This window comes from Eleutherodactylus coqui, chromosome 4 (genome assembly GCF_035609145.1).
Source record: "Eleutherodactylus coqui strain aEleCoq1 chromosome 4, aEleCoq1.hap1, whole genome shotgun sequence".
In the NCBI taxonomy this organism is placed as follows: Eukaryota; Metazoa; Chordata; class Amphibia; order Anura; family Eleutherodactylidae; genus Eleutherodactylus; species Eleutherodactylus coqui.
Window position 1 is genome coordinate 42,958,752 of NC_089840.1, and position 20,455 is coordinate 42,979,206.

Sequence of the window (20,455 nt, forward strand, 5' to 3'; positions counted from 1 at the left end):
CACTTTGGACAGTCAGTACAGTACTTGTCAGAAATGTTCTTTGACAATAGACTGATGACAGAGTGTTCCACTGCTGGAATCCCTAGTGATCAGATGTAATCTGTGGGAAAGCCTGGCAGTCAGTATTCAATTTCCCTACAGTGCCCCCACAGGGGAAATAAAACACTACACACTGTCTATTCACATCAGTAGATTGTGTAATCTAGGAAAGGTCTTCCGAAGTTAGTGATGCTCTTTATAACTGCTCGCCATTTTTCCCAAAAGATGAGGATCCTGAACTCGGGACCTCCCTCTATTAACACAGAATTTCCTGAACTTTTCAAAAGTTTTGTTCGGCTGGTTAGCCGAATTTTGGCAAAATTCTCTGTTCGGTCCAAATCAATTCAAACCAAACTAGTACGTCATCAAACGTCTTAAAACTGACGTATAATGCTATCGAAGAGCCATAAAAACCCTGTATAATGCTCTTAGGTCACTTAATAGTGTCTCTTGATCTGTTTTTTAAGACAAAGAAGAAGAAGAAGAGGAAGAGGAAAGTGGAAGAAGGAAGCAGAATAAGGAAGTGGAAGAAGAAGGAGAAAGAAGAGGCCATTTTACTGGGTTTGACCAAGATGAAGCGCCCGAAGTTCAGGTTTGTGCCGAACTGAGCTTTTAGGAAAGACCCGAAACAGGGTTCAACTGTTTTAGTCCTCTCAACACCACTGATAGGGTACATGGAAATGGGTTTTCTAAACTAGACATCCTCATTAAAGAAAATTTCCCTAAAAGAATTGCAAGTACCTTTTGAGGTTCTCACCACTGGTCCAGTCTTCTGCGAACCAACCTAACCCCCCAAATTACAGAGCATATGTTAACTCCAACTCTAAATTGAGTTTCTGACTTTCTTGATTTATAATGTCAGGGCATGGAAATCTTCCAAACACCTGGTAGGAATCTGAGATAGGACACACCATAGATAAAGGAAAATCAGTAACTGAACCTAAGCAATGGCTCAACTCCAACCTACCTTCCACCTAAAAAGTTGGGTTCAAAGTTATAAAACTTCTGTAAACCTATTATATACATATGACAACTATGTAAGAAGTCATTGACTTAGCAATGAAATGATGATTAGTCTTCCATCCCAGAAATAACTCTGATTTATCTACGATTCTGAATCTGCGCTACAGCCAGCGCTGGGAAGTTACATTTGATGAAGAATTCATCATAAATCCATCACTTTTGTCTCTTACACTTTCAGATGTTCTCTCCTAGACATAACCTGCTATTATAAAAGATAAGAGGCTACAAATCTAGATGCCGTTAGCACGCTCTCCATCACAGTAACAGCCCAAGCATCAGTGTAAATCTATATTTTGATGTATCTATAGGGCGATGCAACTTTTTGAACACATTCTTCCCAAGGCTATAAGATACAATGTTAGTTCTTGAGACAGCTGAGTAAAGGTTAAACAGTCTCGAAAGTTTACATTTTTGTTGAGATAAGCAAATAGTTGTCATGGCATCTGTGGTATTATGTATTTCACCTTAATTGTCTCTGTGGGTAAAGAATTCCCACGTCCCAGAGAAGATTGTAATCCAATTCATTTATCTGCATCACGGTTCAGCTCCCAAATGGTGGAATAGTTTCAAAGTATATCGGCCAGGCATTAAATATACAGTTGGTATTGATCCATCATTTCTTTTTCATGAAAGTGCTAAATTATCCATAAATTGAAATGGCGGGTCGCGAGGTTATATTACCTGGTGATAATCTATCTTCGATGGGGAAATCAAAAAATACAACATCTAAAAATAAACAGGTTTTTTTTGCAGTCAGTGATTGTGTTATTGTCCTAAGAGAGAAAATAAATCTTTCATTCAGAGGCTGGAGGTGAAAATTTAGTAAGAGAAAAGTGGGAAGATGAGCTCCAGAAACCAGAATAAATAGATGGAGAGATATACGGGGCGAATGGATGCCAAGTAATGGCTGCTATGGTGTTTTATTCCCTATCTTGTAACCATAAGGGAACCCAGAGTTGGATTGGTCCACCAGAGTAACAGAGGATCCACCGGTAGGACCAAGATCTGGCACAAGACCTGGGCTAGAGTAGATTTTGCCAACTTTGATGATTTATTTCCAACCTTGCAACCATGGGGAAAAACAGAATCAGACAGGCCCAACAGAGTAGCAAAAGACTTAAGGACAACGTACAGATGAGCTCCAGGCATCAGAATAAATAGATGGAGAGATGTAGGGGAGCAATGGATTGTCACATAATGGCTAGAGACGTATATGGCTGCTATGGTGATTTAGTCCCAACCTTAAACTCATGAGGGAACCCAGAGGTGGATTAGCCAATAGAGAAGCAGAGGATCCAATGATGGGACCAGAATCTGACACAGAATCTGAGCCACATAATTTTTGGCCACTATGGTGGTTTACTTCCAGCTTACAGCCAGCCTTGTAACTGTCAGGGAAGCTAGGATCAGACTGGCCCAGCATGGGAGAATCCCGGTTTGGTTCAGTTGGTTCATCAAATTTGGGCAAAAAAGTTTGGTTCAGATTAGTTTGAATCAAACCTGAATGTCCTCAATACCCCTAAAAGTGGAAGAATAACAAAACTACCTGAGGTTCATGTAGAATTGAACTTTTAGCAAGGTTGGACCCGAAACAGAGCTTAACTGTTTAGATTTGCTCAACACTACTCCCAACCTTGCAACCATGGTACAACCTAGAGACAGACAGGCCCAGCAGTGTAGCAGAGGATCTTCTGCCGGGACCAAGATCTGAGACACTAATGAGCCCCAAAGGACTGTTAGTAGAAGACAACCGTACTTGGTGACTTTGAAGCCAATCAGTTACCCCTAGGTTCTACGATATTTCTTATGAAATGATTCAGTAATAACCTATTAGACCTTATTGGTAATATATCATGTGTGCAATGATAAGAACGAAGACTGTAAAGAAAGTGAATATGCCTTCTGTATAAATTGAGGGTAGTCTTTAAATTATCCACTGGTGGGCCCAAGTATCCAAGTGAAACAATATAGTAATTTACAAATATCTGCAGCTCTACTAGTGATCACTAGATGTCAGTATAACTTGTTTGCCATTTAAATTGTATAATATATTTTATGGACTACACTAGGTGGGAATACTATATACCTTCCACTGAAATTCCGATTCTGCTCTGGGTGGTACTCATTGAGGTTTTGTCTCCGGCTTGGACTGTATTTATGGGACTCATGCACATCACTTTTAGATGTTTGCAGAACTAGTTTTATAATAGTGATTTGTGGTAAGGATTTGTGCCTACAACCATAGTCCTTTGGAAGCACAAGGGGAAATTTGTAGGGGATTATTGGTTACTTTGGCTAATTTGTATGTCCTGTACACAATATAATTACAATTGCCCATTTCCCTTAAAATGTTTGGAACTTTTTGGACTAACCCGAAGATTAATTCCTTTTATCAGTAGTGTATTCTTCCTGTATTCACCATTTTACAGCAGCAATTGCAATGAACACCGAACCTTAATTATGAATATTCACTTTCATCCTTTGAAGTCATCCGTGAACTAAAAGTTTGTTTCTACGTATAGAATTGAGAATACCCTTGGTGTAGACTTGTTAGTGAGCCGGGAGCCTCTGCTCTGTGGCGAATCCCTGCTTGTAAGAATCTATAGCGTTTGATCAACGAGGTTTCTCTTTGAATGTTGATATATAGACAGTGAATCGTGGTCGTTCACATGGTGGAAATGTTGCAAGGCTTCTGGCGTAGATTCTGTATTGAAATGCGTATGGCGCCCACGTATGGTACCGTTCATTGAAATGGGAATCCATGTCATATGATGTATGTTGTGGAAAGAAAAAATGGTGGGAACCAAGCGCAATCGGCATTAGGTCACCGCACATGGATTAGTCCCCTGAGTCTCGGATTTCTGCTGCGGATTTTCAGCTTGCACTGCTGGGATCTGTATGGAGATCAGCTTCCTTCAAATAGGCTAATCCTCATGCAGCTACCCAATGCAGATGATGCATCACAGGCTGTGATGCAGATTCTGCTTGTGAACATGGTCTAAATGGGGCCAATTCATGGGCGAATCCTTGGCAGTGCTGACTGTAAATCCACAGCAGAAATCAAAGGCTCAGCCTCGGGTTTCCGTGAAAAAAATCCGCCATATGGAAAACGTAAAGCATCAGGTTCATTATGCATACAGCCAAAGAGCATTCATAGTTTAAGATAATGGGGCCTATTGATTAAGCCCTGGATACCAGAATTCCAAAGTCCATAAGTTGCAGTCTTGGCATATGCACCAAACCTTTGGGTTCTTGAGCATTTATGCCAAGCCCTGACGCTTTTGGGGCGGAACATTGCACAGGTCCATGTTACATGCACTATTATCTACGCCAGAAACCGGCATAGATTATAGCAGAAACTTACTCCAGCTTGAAGCTGGCCTAGGTTCTCATCTGGGGCACAGAAGTGCCACCAAGAGGCTTGTGCCTCTTAAATTGACCCTCTGGGCCTGGACAAAGATGGCCGCACCAGCTTCTCTGACTACCTGTTGCATACTTCACAATAATATAAGACATTACACCTACTATGATTAACCAGGACTGCCCATATGAGCATCACTGGCTAGTACAAGCAGAATGTAGCGTCTTAGACTACCAAAGCATACTATGCATCAGGTGGTTAGAGAAACGGTGCGGCCATCTTTGTTTCTCCAGGATCGGAGGGTCGCTTTGATGCATTTGTTGCTCATAGCTGGGTGCAATGTTTACTTAGACTGGCATGTAAAACACTTGTCTTAGTAAATAGACCCACAATATGTTCAAATATCAACTATTGTAAGATACCCTCAAGATAATTGGGGTCACAATACTAAGGGCCAAACATGAGACTATGGTCAAAAATGGAAAATTGGACTATAGATTACTGTATAGGTTTTATTAGCCATTGCAAAACTCCCATCTTGCCAGGGGTTGTAGTTTTGGAACAGTTGGAGATCCACAGGTTGGGAAACCCTATGATAATGTATAACCCCTAAATATATTGATATAAGTGGGAGACCTGGATTAACCCATAAAAGTTACATTAGATGACTCTTGACTCCATACTTGAATTGTGAAGTCTAATGAAATGATAAAAAATAGACCTGTCTTAAGATCTTAGAAGGACCCTATTAATATTCACTTCTATGGGGAACGTATTCTTTATTAATTGTATTCCTCATGTGTGTTTGTGAAAGATTTCGCTATAAAGTTGACAACCTCTTTAAGCACCTGACCCGAGGACAGCTCTTCCAGCTTGAGAAGTTCAACAAATGCAATGAATTTAATGCATTGACTTTGACACATGACCTGTTGATGAACATGACTAGGAAGTCCAAGTGCAACATGCTAGATGGACATGGTACGTGAAGATGATAATCATGCAACATCTGTCTACACAGATTTGCATCAACGACCCATTACGCACTACAGTATAGTATCCGGCTGTTATAAGACATGGAGTGTTGGGTTCAACCAGAAGGAGTATAAGTATTCTGGATGAGCAGCCATCTATAGCTATAGGACAACGTATGACCGAGAACACCAAATCATTAGTGATACCAACATAATATATGCTTCCATATAGAGGAGTATAGGTGGACATGTAGCCATAGATGGGACATCACAAAATATTAGTCATGGGTGTTAACATGAGCTCAGTCATCACATGGACACTAGGGTTGGTTGAACACATCATGACAAAAATGATATGCAAGTTTTAGGTTTAACCTGGTTAGTATTCAGCTTTACTCAGTATATTGACCATGAGTTGTCAACCTAAAGACTCTACCACCTTCAACACCATGGTATTCACACTTCTCTGTCAGGTTCCAGCGCTTCACACCTCCGTAGAGTATAGTTCTATGTGTTAAGGCTGTACTGTAGATGTGCAAGGTCAGAAGGCTTTGAAGACCTCAACCTTCATAACCAACATGGTCCTTAAAGAGTTAACTCATTGTTCACCATCCGAGACCTACCCCCCCCCCCCCCCAGGACCATTAACGAAGCCTATTTCATATCCTGGATTTTACATGCAGAAGTTAACGTAGAGCACTAATTAACCCAGCTGTCTTAACATGATGCACTTAGCAGCCTCTGAGGACCAAACCCGAGGAACATTGGTCGACGAGAAGAAGAAGACGCTAATTGCATTGTGCCAGCAGCTATAGAGTTAATAGACTTGGCTGCCAGTGTACCTACACGCAGAATGCTGCAGTGCTTCCTAGCATTGTCCAGTGTATATGTTAGTGTCACTGCAGCCACCACAAAGTCTATGGGGCAGGTTTGCACCTCCTTTATATATGGTTCTGCAGATAGTCCTGTGTCATGGCATGGGCCATTCCCTAGGATGAGGGTGAAAATCTGCCTTCACGCCAAGTCTATAGGTTCCTTAACACGTACGCTAACAGCTACGAGGTGTGTTTAATAGTGTCAGCAAATCCCTGCATCCTTAGGAACAACACCGAAGACTTAACCCTCTCCATGCCTGGGAAGCCATGTAGTGTCGCACTAGATATAGGTACCATGCCAGCTCCTCTTGCTAAGCCAATCTCTATGCCTACCTCTCAACAGACATGGATCTACTGTACCATAATAAGTCCTCCGCTCTTCGGGCTTAACCCTTGCAGGATGGCTACACTGTGTGAAGGATGGATGTAGGTTGCAATGAACACGTGATGAACCTTCGATCATCCTCACATGATGAGATGAGTCAACTGAGCATCAGTAAAGGCAAGGTAGACTTTTGGAAAATACTGCTATCAAGAGTGAGGCTTCTATAGATAGCACAACCATTGCACGTCCTTGGTGAGAGGGAAACTATGAGCAATGAAGGAACTCTCATGACATGTTAATGGGCCCCGAGGAGCTCGAAGAAGACCATTGTGGTGGACACCTCTATGCACCACTCATTCATTCCCATATAGTCCAGCAGCATCTTCCAAGACTCAAGTAGCATCCAGCATGTCAAAATAAAGAGAAGAATAAACAGGCAGAGCGCCCCCTACCTGAGTAAAGCTGTATCCCCTTGCCGGACAGTGATGTTATCTGTGCTTCGGTTAAAATCCACGCTGCGGACAGGCAGTCCTGTTGGGAGAAGGCAAAGGAGTCTTAAAAGCAGGAGAGGCAACTGGTTCCTGTCTGCTTGCAACCTCCAAACCATGGTCACCACAATCACAATGCAAAAAGAGCCAAAAAAAATTTCTAGAAACACTTCAAAAAATATATCAAGAAAGAACTTGCTTCCAAAAAAATTCTACCCCCAAAAAAATGAAACCATGAAAAAAAAAATCAGTCTTTTTTAATCCTACGGTCAAATTCCAAGGATCTGAAGAGATCAAGATCTTCACGCAGTTTCCCAAAGTGTGAATTTCATGAGTTCCTACTACAAGGAGAGGGGAGACGGGGGGTTGGATTCTGCAGTTTTTGCTATTTTTGGAATCGTTTTATTTATTCCTTCTAAGTAAAGGATCATCCGAAGGTGTAAATCCGGCAGAACAACCCCGGAGTTCCAAGGAGCAGAGCGGAGGGAATGTGCGGCTGCTGCTGCTGGAACGGAGATTGTGTACACAAGGTTCCTTCACTAACCCACTTTCCCAAGCTCACAGAGATGGATGGAGAGTGGAGGGAAGGGAGGGGGGCGGAGGCGGATCTCAATGAGAAGAGCAGAAACCTGCATGTATTGGAAGGGGAAGAACTGAATCTGGGTTCTCACTCACAACAATCCCCCCTCCTGCTACCAGTTCATCGGGAAACACTTGCATGGCATTAGTCCTCCCAATAGGATCGCAGCGCTGGAGATACTTGTCTCACGCGTCTTCTAGGGTGTTCTTACGTGCCGAGGTCTGTGCATGGCGATAACTTCCTTAAGATGCTGCAGTAGGATCACCTGTGGTCCTATGTAAAAACATATATAACGTCTCATGATGGGGGGGGGGGGGTTTATTAAGCAAAATGCGCCAGTTTTCTGCTTGCCTTTTTGATCATGTGCTTTAGACACTTTTTGCATCTCACTAGACAGTTTTGAAAAGGGGGCGTGGCTAAGTCAAGGCATAAAATGCGCCAGTTTTATTAATGGATTTGCAGCAATTGCGGCACAAAATACTGAGCGATGGCCATATTCACACTCTTGAATTTTGCACGCATCGAAAAAAAAAATTGCATGGGCTTCCAATAGGTAAAGTGGAAAAAAAATTAAAAATCGGAATCACGTGGCGTATGAGTGCCATGTGATTTATTCAAGGCGATTCTCGGGCAAGAAACGAAAAAAAAAAATAGGACGCGCTGCGATTTTTCTATCAATCGCTTGTAAATAAGCAGATTTAAAGTAATGCGTTATTTTCACGTAAGAGTGCCATCCATATCACAGAGGGACAAAAGTCGCGAGTAACAAGTGCCCGTGTGAATACTCCCTAAGGTCCCCTTCACACAAGCGTAAATATGCTCTCAGCCATTGAAATGGCCAAATTCTCTAATGAGTGCCAAATGTTGTGTTTTCCTGTGCAAATGCACAAGAAATGGAGCATGCTGCGGTTTTTGCGTAAAGCAATTGTGCACGCAAATTATTCGCTTCCATTTTCTGTGTATTGTGCGTGCAAATGTTATGTGTGAAAATACGCCCATGTGAGGAGGTCCTGAGAGGTGATGTCAGCAGGAGAAGACTGACTCATACTGCGGGGTGGTTCATTATTAAGATGCAAATTGCGCCAAAAATCTGACATACTTTCTGTAACATTTATGATGCATTTTAGACACTTTTGGACATTTATTTTGACATGTCTGACAAAGGGGTGTGGTTTCATTGAAAAGTGGATGTTGCCTAAATGCACCAAAATGTGTCAAAATTTTGGTGCAATTTTTGACCTAAACTACGCCAACTAGTGGGTGGTATAAGGTTAGACTAGACAGGTCTATCACTCAGCATATTAAGACCAGTATTAGTAATTTTGCCCCTCTATGCCCTGCAAGATTCGCCAAGTCTATCACACAATATGGTAGAGAAACCAGTATGTTGTTTATGTGTGAATGAGCCCTAAGAGGAGTTCTTCAGAACTGAAATATATATGAATATACGGTAGGTCATCAATGTCAGATCAATGGAGGTTCAACCCCTGGCACCCCTGCCGATCAACTGTTAGAAGGCTTGTGGTTAGCACTGCAGCCTTTTCTCATGCTCACCCATCACTTGGTTTGTGCGCAACTTAGTCCCATTCAAGTAAATAGGATTAAGCTGCAATACCATGTACCACCACTATGAGGTGAATGGTGCTGTGCCTGGTATATCACCTGAAGGCCACCATCATCCCGAACAGCTGGTCAACAGGAATGCCAGAAGTCAGAACCTCACTGATCTGGCATTGATGACCCATCCAGAGGGCACTGTAGGTCATCCATATCTATGATAACACCTTTAATACAATACGAATGATAAGTCACCCAACTAACTCAGCTCTGCTGCATCACAATTTGGTGTGATATATTACCACTTTACACAAGACTTATATAAATGTAAAGGTAGCAAAAATAAAAAGCTGTGAGAAAATCACCCAAACTGAGCTCTGCTACATCTGTGCATCCTACAAGATCCTCCGATCCAATATCGCCCGTCATGTTATATAGACAGGCATCTTGTTACCGTGTCTCACTGTATGTCAATTCAGCTTAAACATTGTAAAATGAAAACATTTTGCAACTTTTCATGTTATTTAATTTCTCGCGGTTTTCAAAATTTCTGCTTGCTGCAGAATTACATGATAGAATTCTAGCTTCCTGCAGCCACCACTAGGGGGAGCTTAGGAGCTTGTTCGTGGATTTATCATTGATTTCCATGGGAGCTCTATCAATCTGAATATTATGAGCTCCCCCTAGTGGACATATGTATTAGACCCTAATCACAAACAGAGGAGCATTCCCAGTTGTGTACACTGTAAATCTCCCAGCATTCCTTGCTACTTCACTGTGTGCACAGAGCTTGATATGGTGATGTGCCCCAAAGAAGTGTAATATTTTTACCAGGCATTGCAGAATAATCTTCTCATTCCCAATAATGTCCCATAATGCAGCATTGCAAAGTCAATTATAAAATGCTGGCTGTCTGCAGCTACCACTAGAGGGAGCTTGGGAGCTTACTTATGGATTCATCATGATTTCTATGAGGGCTGCATAAACCTGGGTGTAGTGAGCTCCCCCTAGTGGTCGCTGCAGGACATATTAGTCTTGTCTTTCTAATTCTGCAGAGTGTAAACCTCTTAGCACAGCCTGCTGGTTCAGTGTCTGGACAGGGCTTGCTCTAGTCAGGCGCCATCATTTTCTGATTCTTCAAAGCATCCCATAATGCTGTGCGGCAGAGATCTCTACTGGTTGCCTGCCCACACAAGGCTGACTGATGTTTGTAGCAAAATTTTGAATGCAGCTTTGGATGTGAGGGGAGCAGAAGCCATGATGTCATTGGGGATAAGTACAAAGCACACAAGTGTTCAGTAGCAGGGGTGGGGGATTCCATTTACATATGTAGGGAATAAGTAACGCGACCCTTCCACCTCTGCCATGATGAATGCATGAACCCGCTGACAATGGAACAATCTTTCACCCTATGTCAATGTCACCCCGATTCTTTTGAGTCGCCATGGCCACAGCTAATTCTCTGCCCCCCCTACTACTTGCAGAGGTAACACTTACCGGGCTATTGTTAAAAAGAATGCAAGAAAACCGCCAAGAAAGGAAAGGAGGGAAGTAACTCTAAAGATGTAGCAGAGCCGAGTTTGTTGTTTGCCCTAATTAGTGATGTCCATTGATGCAGGTAAATCTACAATGGCGTCATCCGCCATGTAATTTGCATGCATTTTGCATAGATGCGAGGCGATACGTTTTTTTAAAGCAAAATCCAGAATCGCAGTCGTTTTAAGTGCCAAAACTCAGGCTGCTGTCGCACTCGCCGGTGTGAACGCACCCTTACGCTGCTGTATGGAAGAAAGAGTTTCAGAACTCATTAAGCTCTGCTACATGCTGGAATAACAAAGTAGATTTGAAATCCCTTTACAGTGGGCCGCGCAAAAGTATCCCGGCACCGCACGCTGATGAAAGCTGTCAAAAAGTTAATCGGACTTTGTTGCGCATAGCAGCCAATCACAGCGCAGCTTTCCATTTTTATACTGCATAGATGAAATGAAAGCTGCGCTGTGATTGGTTGCTAGGGGCAGCAAAGAGTGATTTTCTTATAGATCTCTTCCATAAGAGTGCGGGGTCGGGGTCCGTCTCCGTGGCCCACCCTGTAGATGTAATACTTCATCTAAAGCTGCGTCCCTGTTCGGACAGTAGGGTTCATTCCTTCAAGATCTCTGCTTGCAGTCAATGAATGGCAAAAGTTCTTGTTCACTTTATGGGCAGTTCACACATCGCGGATTTGCTGCAGATTTATTGCTGAATTTCTGCAGCGCTCAGCAGTGCAATGTAAGCAAATTGAGTTTAACAGCGGGAGAGAGTTGCGCTACGGATTTGCGAATGTGAAGCTCGCTGTATTTGTTGCAGAAATGCCGCGGATTTTCACCACAGATTTCATGCAATGTAATGAGTGAATGTAAAAATTTGCACCAAAGTCCCCATCCAAACGCACCTGCAAATTTTGGCGCAGATTTTTTCCCCGATGTGTAACTATAAGACCTTGGGCCCGGACGCTGCTCTAAAACTACGGACGAGTTCACGATGCTGAAGGTAACATCTCCAACCTTTTGCTAACATGAGGCTGACTGCTCCTCTCTGCTGCACACAGCAGAACACAGCAGATACGAATTTATGGGTCAGTGTGGCGCCATCTGCTGGTGGAATCTCACATCACACTCAGTGTGTGGAATCTTGTGCAAACGTTCTCCAGCCTGCGGATCTCCATCAGGCCGGTGTCACACCAACGGACTTGTGTAGCGTGCAATGCGCAGTGAATAGAACCCCTTGATATCGCTGGGTTGGTTCACATATGCATATTTTTTTTGCACGCAGTTTGTTCGTGCAGAAAAAAAATATGCAGTTTGCTCTGTCCTCCAGCACATATTGAACTAATTACACTAATTGCCCGTTTCAATAAGGGCTCCTGCACACTTTTCTTGCGCATTTTTTTCACTCAATATCGCTGCATTTTTTTAACGCCAATGTCAATGGGACTTTCTAATGTTAAAAACGCATCGTACAAAAATCGCACATCGCAAAAAGATGGAGCGAGCTGCGATTTATTGTTCTTTCAACATCACATCAGTGAAAACATCGCAGATGGGAAGGAAACCATTGAAAATCACAGGTTTCCTAAACGGCTTTTTACTGACTCTCCAATCAGGCGAAAACCACATGATTTTCTCGCCTGTTTGAAACCATCCTACTGGCTCTTTTCCATGAGAGTATATCAGCCCGCCGTTTTCACGGCCGGACGATATACGCTGTGATCTGATGCATTGGATTCCAATGCATCAGATCCCATGGCCGTATTCACACGGCGTAAAACCGCCCAGCCGGGCCAATATAGCGCCGGCGCTTTCACGCTGGGCTGAAAAGATAGTACTTGAACTATCTTTCCATCCGGAATACGTTGGCCACTGCATTAACTCCTATGGGAGCCAATGACAGCGGCTGGAGAAGGGAGGGAGTTTAGCAGCGTGACTGCTAAACTCCCAACCCCCTTCTCTCCTCCTCTCTCCTCCCCTCCAGGTGTTTGCAATGGAAGGGGAGGAGGGCGGAGCCTAGCTCAACCTCCTCCAATTGCTGGCTGCGAACAAAGGGCAGAGAGGGGGTGGGGGCTTAGCTCCGCCCCATCCCACCCACTCACATTGCAAACAGCTGGAGGGAAGGAGAGAGGAGGTGAGCTGGAGAGGGATCGGGAGAGTAAGGGCGAGGCAACGGCATTGCGGCCTCGGCGTATGTGCGCCGGGCCTGTGCCATCTGAACGGACGCACAAACGTTAGATTTGTGTGCCCGTTCACGCCTTTTTACCGCGCCGGCAGATGCACATAAAAACGCCTAAGGCCGTGTGAAAGAGTTGTTAGGGCGCTCTTGCACAAGCACTTTCCCCACGTGTGAGCACGCAGCAAGTACAAAATGAATTGCGTGGTTGATGCGTGCCGACACTCCCCATACACGGTCTTGGTGGGTTTGTGCGTTTAATGCGCGCTGTGTGTCACCGGCACAATTGCAAGCCAATGTAAAGATGGGCACCACGTATTCCGCGCACATGACCCGCACGCGTTGGGGCTCCCTCAGACGACCGTACCTGCGCAGTCACTCGTGGGCATAAATCCATTCAATAAAATAGCGCTCATATTCGTGCGAGATTTGTGCGAATCACATCAACACTAAGCCGTAACCGTGAGTATTCTCCAGGTCACATGACCGGCACTCTGACGGCTTCCCGTGTTCTGCGGGCAAATTTATATCAACTTTTGCATAGAAAAACTGTCTTTGCTGCCCATCGGGTAAATCACAGCGCCGCTGTCTGTTTTGCAAAGCGAAACACGAAATGAAAACTGTGTTTTGATTGGCTGCTTCGGGCAGCGAGGACAGTTTTCTCTGCGAATGGGACACTTATTAGCTACGGATTTTGCAGATCTGATGTGGAATCTGCAGAAAGTCAGTGCAAGTTCCACGTGGATTCCGCATCAAATCGGCGCGGTGTGACTAGGACCGGAGAAGGTTCCTCCATATTGTTATATAGTCAGCAATGAAGCACTCCGGGCTGCTCTGTACCTCACACACAGTCACAATGGGATATACTGGGATTTTCTGGCTACACTGAACATAGTGGCTTGCATGGCTATCACTGCGCACAGAGGCCATGTCATCCAAAAGGACTGAACAAGACGTTAGAGATCTCTCCAGTTTAACCCTTTGCGATCCAATTTTGGATTCAGGGTTTCCTAGGGGGCTTTCTCTTTCTGCCATTATACTATGGCGCCATCTGCTGGCTAGCGCCAGTACAGCGTTATGGGACATGCTGAAGAGGTCCCCTGACAACAGAGTGGCCAGTAGTATACAGTAAGAATACCCTGCCGGACGTCTTCCAACATCGGAGCTGTACAGCCTTCAATCAGAATGTCTTCAGACGTCAGACAGTGGATTGGAAAGGGCAGCATCAGATGACTGCATGCGCAATTGTGCATGCTTCAGTGCAAATTATTAGTGCAGTGAACGAGGTTGTTGACATAGATTTGCGCACATATTGGCGCATACTACTGTACTTTTTGCATATGCAGAGCCTGTTAACATGCGCACAATACCCACCCACCGTGATTTAAAAGGCTATTTGGCCTAATAAGGTCTATAGGTCTTCTTATTTTCATGGAATTGAACAGAATATAGCGCACTTACGCATATTGACAGCATATTTGCGCACGTCCAATAGACTTCTATGGGGCCCCTGGTGCGCCGGAAAATAGAGCAGGTGCTATTTTTTTCTGCACGCTCAAAATTTGAACCTATGGGTTGTATTCTCTGCATGCTTTGCACAAAATCGTTGTGCATGCAAATACGCGCACATATGTGGTCGTATGAAGAAGGTCGTGCGGGAAAAAAAATAGGACCTGCCCTATTTCCCTGAAAATTTTGTGCACCAAGGTCCTCATAAAAGTCTATGGGAAGTGCGCAAATGTGCGCTCAATACAAATGAGCAAGAGTCTGCGCAATTCCGTGAAAAAAGAACACATCTGGACTTCATAAGGCTATATGGGCATTTTGAATCCCAATGAAGGATTTTGCGCTCATGCGAACAGGCCCTGCATGCGCAAAACATACACTACTATGCGCTAATGTGCAAGCGAATCTAACTGGTTCACGATGCAAATGCAGTTGCGCATACAATCATCTGCAGGAACCCAGAGAGCTTCTTCAGATGGGCATGATTTAATCCCGTTATGCGTCCGTGATAATCAAGGCTGCAGAATGGGATGAAATGAAGCCGTTGAATTCAATGGTTTTGTTTTCACTAGTGGTATTCGTGCCCAGTAATAGTACAGATGATAAAAGATAGGGGAGGACCTATTTTCACATTGTAGTGTGGAGTTTGAAAAGTCCGAAAAAAGCAAAAAAAAGCCCCCGGTTCATGGGCAACTATGCTCTGTAGCGGCAAGTGCAGTTGCGCATACGCCCATGTGTTTTTATCTTAAGGCCTCATGTCCACCGGCTTAAAATCTGCAGCGATTCTCCCGCACGCGGATCCGCGCCCCATAGGGATGCATTGGACTCCCGCAGATAGTTAAATACCTGCGGATGTCATTCTTCCTGTCAGGCGCGGATCCGCGTGCGGGAAAAAAAAATGGACATGCTCCATTTTCGTGCGGGTCTCCCACAGGGACGGCTCCCGCAGGCTTCTATTGAAGCCTATGGAAGCCGTCCGGATCCGCGGGAGACCCGCACCTGAATTAAACTCACCTGCTCCGGACGATGCGGATCTTCCTTCCTTTGCGGCCGAATCTTCTTTCTTCGGCCTGGCGAATGTGCCCGGCGCATGCGCGCAGCACGCTGCTGGCGTGGCGAGCACATCCACCGGGCCAAAGAAAGAAGATCCGGCCGCGAAGGAAGGAAGATCCGCATCGTCCGGAGCAGGTGAGTTTATTCTGATTTTTAGGCCTCATGTCCGCGGCGCAGGAGGGACCCGCTACGGATTCTGAAGAATCCGCGGTGGGCCTGATTTTCCCCGTGAACATGAGGCCTAAGAGTCACAACCAAACTGTATATCTTTATAGCTAAATTTTCCTGATACAAAGCTCCAAATCCTGTGTCCTGACATAGGGGGGAGGGGTTTATCAAGATCAGCATTTCATACTCGGGTCTTAATATGAAAGCAGCTGGAGTAACATAATAACATAGTAACATAGGCTAAAGGGGGGAAATGTCATCCAGCTCAGCCTATTTCCACCCCCCCCCCCCCATCCTTGTTGATTCAGAGAAAGGCAAAAAAGCCCCAATGAGGCAGAAGCCAATTTAGCAAATTTGGGGGAAAAATTCCTTCCAGACTCCATAATCAGAATAATCCCTGGATCAACGTTTGGAAGTTCCTACCCGACTCCAAGACCCGGATCAACAACCCCGCTGGTCACCTAATGTCTATATCCTGTGATATCATAGTGCTCTAGAAAGACATTGAGTCCCCTCTCAAACTCCTCTATCGATTTTGCCATCACCACATCCTCAGGGCTCTTTCACACGAGCGTATATTGGCCGCGTTTTTATGGCCGGCCAATAAACACTTTGCCAATGCATCAGTTCAGATGGGCATATTCCCAATGCGTAAAAATGGCCGGCTAAGATAGCGCATATGAGTGCACATTCCCACTGGCCATTTTTACATCGGCCTGCAAAGATAGTTCTGGAACTATCTTTCCCGACTGGAATACGCCGGCTGGCCCATAGACTCCTATGGGAGCCTATGGGAGCTGCCAGGTAAAAAGGAGGTGGGAGGGAGTTTAGCAGTGTCTCTGCTAAACTCCCACCCCCTTCCCTCCTCCTCTCCGCCCCTTGCCAACTGTCTGCAATGGGCAGGACAGGGCGGGAGCTAGTGTGCTCCCATTGCTGGCAGCCGACAAGGGGCGGGGGGGGGGGGTTAGCACACTACCCCCTCCCCTTGCCAACAGCCAGCGTGGGGGGTGACAGGGGGAGGCAGTTTAGCAGAGCTAAGGTGTCCCCCCTCCCTTTCCCCACGGTATTCCGGGTCCAGTGTATAATTGCCGCATGGGAGTTTTTCACGTAATTTTCAGCTGCGATGTAGCCATGACACGGCCAGCTGAAAATTTTCACACCCGTGTGAATGAGCCCTCAGGCATAGAGTTCCACAGTCTCACTGCTGAGTAAAATGCGTCCATTGTATTAATAGACACGGTGCAGCTCAGTGGTTGGCACTGTTGCTTTGCAGCCCTGAGTTGTGGACATCTGCATGGAGTTTGCACGCTTTCGCTATGTTTCCGGGGGTTTTCTCCACATATTCTGCTTTCCTTCTATGCTGCAAAAAACATAATAATAGGGTAATTTGCAATTTAGATTATGATGAGCCTGATGGGCCTGGCATACAATAAGTGATGACAGGGCTATGGGATGCCTTATATAAATGTAGAATATAAACCTCAGGCTGCCAGTGCACAGAATAAGACAAAAGCAAATCTGTGCCAGGTTGTGACATAAATTATGGTAAAATCTATTGGGCCAGGTGACCACACCCACTTCCTTAAAAAGTGCTATGAGGAGCAAAAAACTGAAAAAAAGTGACAATTTCAGCGAAGAGCATTATGCATCAAAATGCGTGACTTTTTAAAGCCATAAACTCCTCATAAAGTTACATGATAAAATTTGATTTGCCTTCAACCACCACTAGAGGGAGCTGAGGAACTTACTGTACACTGTGTTACAACTGAGTGCTACGTATAAATTGTATACAGTATGCCCTTCAGCTCCCTCTAGTGGTGACTGCAGGCATGCAGAATTCTATAATATACTCTACATGTATTGCTATGTAATAATCAGCATAGACTGTCAGACCTAATGATGACTTGGTGTTACAAGGACATTCACTTCATGGCTTTTAAAGGGGCTGTTTCTTCCCTAGAGTTGGGAGATAAGCGGTATATTTGATACCTATTTTGATTCTAGTTTTCTTTAGCGATATACGGAGGATGTAAGTGCAGAGGATCATGGGAAGAGGCTCCTCTCCGCTTCCTAGAATCATTAGGGCATGTACACAGCCATTCTGTCGCTTCCTTCTTCTCCCTTTGTTTTTACAAGGTGTAATCAATAAAGCAATAAACACTTTAGCTAATGGGCCTTGTATGGATAGACTGGCTCCTCCGTGAACGAGATAATACCGCTAATTACTATTCACGCTGGCATGTTAACCTTCATTCTATCATATCTGCATAATATTATTCAGCCAGAATGAAGGATTCTCCTGATGATGAACAGTCACAAATGTTCTCCACCTTGTGCTAGAACTTTCCGGAAGCTGTTTAGGCGGTTATATATAGATTTATGGCTATGGTGTATTCCAGAGAGCTGGACAATAAACCATTGTCGATCAATAGGGACAATCAAACTGCTACATGTCTTAAACATTTCCTTTCCTGGACTGGAATTTACAGCATGCCTTGTTTTCTAAACAACATTCTTAGAACCTTCCAACTTTACCGGTAGTGTTGAGCGGACTGAATCGGCAGAATCCTGTTTTGGGTTGAACTTTGCTAAAAGTTTGGTTTGGCATGGACCAGAACTGAGTTTTTAGCAAAGTTCTATCTGAAACATTGTACTTCTGGTCCAGTTAGTTCAAAACTAGTCCTGAATATGGGTGTATAACACCATCTAAGAACTATACAAGCGCGATATAATACTATCAAGAGTGTTATAGAGGGCTTTGATGAGCCTTAGGGTGCATTCAGATGACCGTATATCGGATCGGTTTTCACGCCCAGCCGATATACGTCATCCCTCTCTGCAGGGGGAGGAAGCTGGAAGAGCAGGGAGCAGTGCTCTGAGCTCCCGCCCCCTCTCTGCCTCCTGTCCACCCCCTGAACTATTTTCAATGAGGAGAGGCGGGACAGGGGTGGAGCTAATTCCCAGAATTTAGCCCTGCCCTGTTCTGCCTCCTTCCATTGCAAATAGTGCAGAGGGGCGGAGAGGGGGCGGGAGCTCAGAGCAATGTTCCTGGCTCTTCCAGCCTCCTCCCCCTGCAGAGAGAGACGCAGTATATCGGCTGGGCGTGAAAACCCAGCCGATATACAGTCATGTGAATGCACCCTTAGACAGTGTTATACACCAGTTTTAGAGGTTTTGGTGAATATCCAGTTCGGTGTGAACTAATTCAGACTGTACCAAACTTTTTGCAAGAGTTCTGCAAACTGGCCTAACTGAACTTTTCAAAAGTGCACTCGCCACTATTCACCGGTTATAAACTAATGTGACATCTCCAGTCTGTCCAATACATGCTTGATGGGCAGGTAAAAATTTGCTTACTAATTCCCGTGTAGGGGTGGGATCAGACCTGCTGGTGGCCCAGTGAAGAAAAACAACCTCTGTGGCTGAAAATGGAGACTATCACACTGCTACATCCTGTCAGGTGTAATATAGGTGAACGTTAGCCTCTCTTAATAATATAGTTAATGGCAGCCTATGGGCAAAGGGGAAAGTATACCCACATAAAACCCTTAGGGCCCTCTTACACGTGCCGAGAAATCATGCAGGCTCCCAAGATCAGCGAGAATCTGCTTCGATAATTATCATTCAGTGTAAAAGCATGTACCAACTGAACAACAAATGATAATTCATTCATTATTCAGTTTATGCATATCTGAAAATCGAACGACAGATTGGCCTGTGTAAAGAGGGAGTCCTTCATTCAGGTAAAGTCCCCTGGTGCAAGCACCAAGTCTTGACTGGCTCCTTGGTTGACATCACATCGTGACATTTTCTTGGCAGGCTGTTGGTTTGCCATTGCCTTCCCCAGTCATCTTTTACCCCCCAACAAGCTGGGTACTCATTTTACTGATGTCGGTACGGTAGTATGATGGGAGGCTGAGTTAGCCTTGCGCCAGCTACCTGAACCATCCGTGGATTGAACCCGCAACCTTCAGGTTGTGAGCGAGTGCTAAGGACTGTATTTCTGCTGCACTCTGCGCCACACAGGCTCTCTTCATTTACTGCCTGTTTATTGTGGATGGAAGCAGGAAGGTCAGAATGATTCCCGGCCCGCTTCGCCTCGACTCACTAGCGATGATCATTCCTGTGTAAAAGCACAGGAGTGATCGTCGCTGGGATGACCTGTCGGGCATCTGCACCCAACAATCTGTTCCCATGTAGAAGGACCCTTAGGCCTCCTTCCCACGAACGGATTTCCGCTGCGTAATTCGCGGCGAAAATCCGCTGCGTTGCCCGCAGCTATTAGGTTCTATTGAACCTAATAGCTCAGTGCTCACGGTGCAGAATTCCACCGCGGAATTCTGCACCGTGAATTCACCCGCGCGGACGGCTACCATTGCAGTCAATGGAAGCCGCCCGTTCACGCTATCTTCCGCTGTAGCACAGTGGAAGATAGCGTGAAAACGCTTCCCCGCCAACCGCCGCCGCGTCATATGACACGGCCGGCCGCGTCATGTGATGCGGTGGGCGTGTCACATGACGTGGCGGAGGTGGGCGGGGAAGCGTCATGCGGGAGCGAGGACGCCGGATCCGCAGGTAAGTATGGGTCTCCCGGGCGGCGCCGTGACGGGCTCCGCCGCGGAATTTTGCGGCGGAGCCCGTCACGGCCGTGTGCAGCCGGCCTTAGGCAGGGAATGGTAGGCTAGTGGTGTTTTTCAATTCAACCATGTAATGTACCATATAATGTACTGAAAAAGGTAAAAATTTCTAAGTGGAGTGAAATAGAATAAAAAAAGCACAATTTCGGCATCTTTGCGGGAGTATTGTT

General features: G+C 45.1%; 1 protein-coding gene across 2 annotated transcripts in view; it reads right to left on the reverse strand.

The window, feature by feature from the left end:
- LSAMP (limbic system associated membrane protein) overlaps positions 1-7,201 on the reverse strand; it is a 674,438-nt gene extending 667,237 nt beyond the window's left edge. For both annotated transcript variants that reach the window (XM_066599344.1, XM_066599343.1), the window contains exon 1: positions 7,047-7,201. In XM_066599344.1, coding sequence (XP_066455441.1) covers positions 7,047-7,201 — 155 coding nt within the window. The remainder of the gene's footprint in view (positions 1-7,046) is intronic.
- Between the last annotated feature and the right edge of the window lie 13,254 nt (positions 7,202-20,455).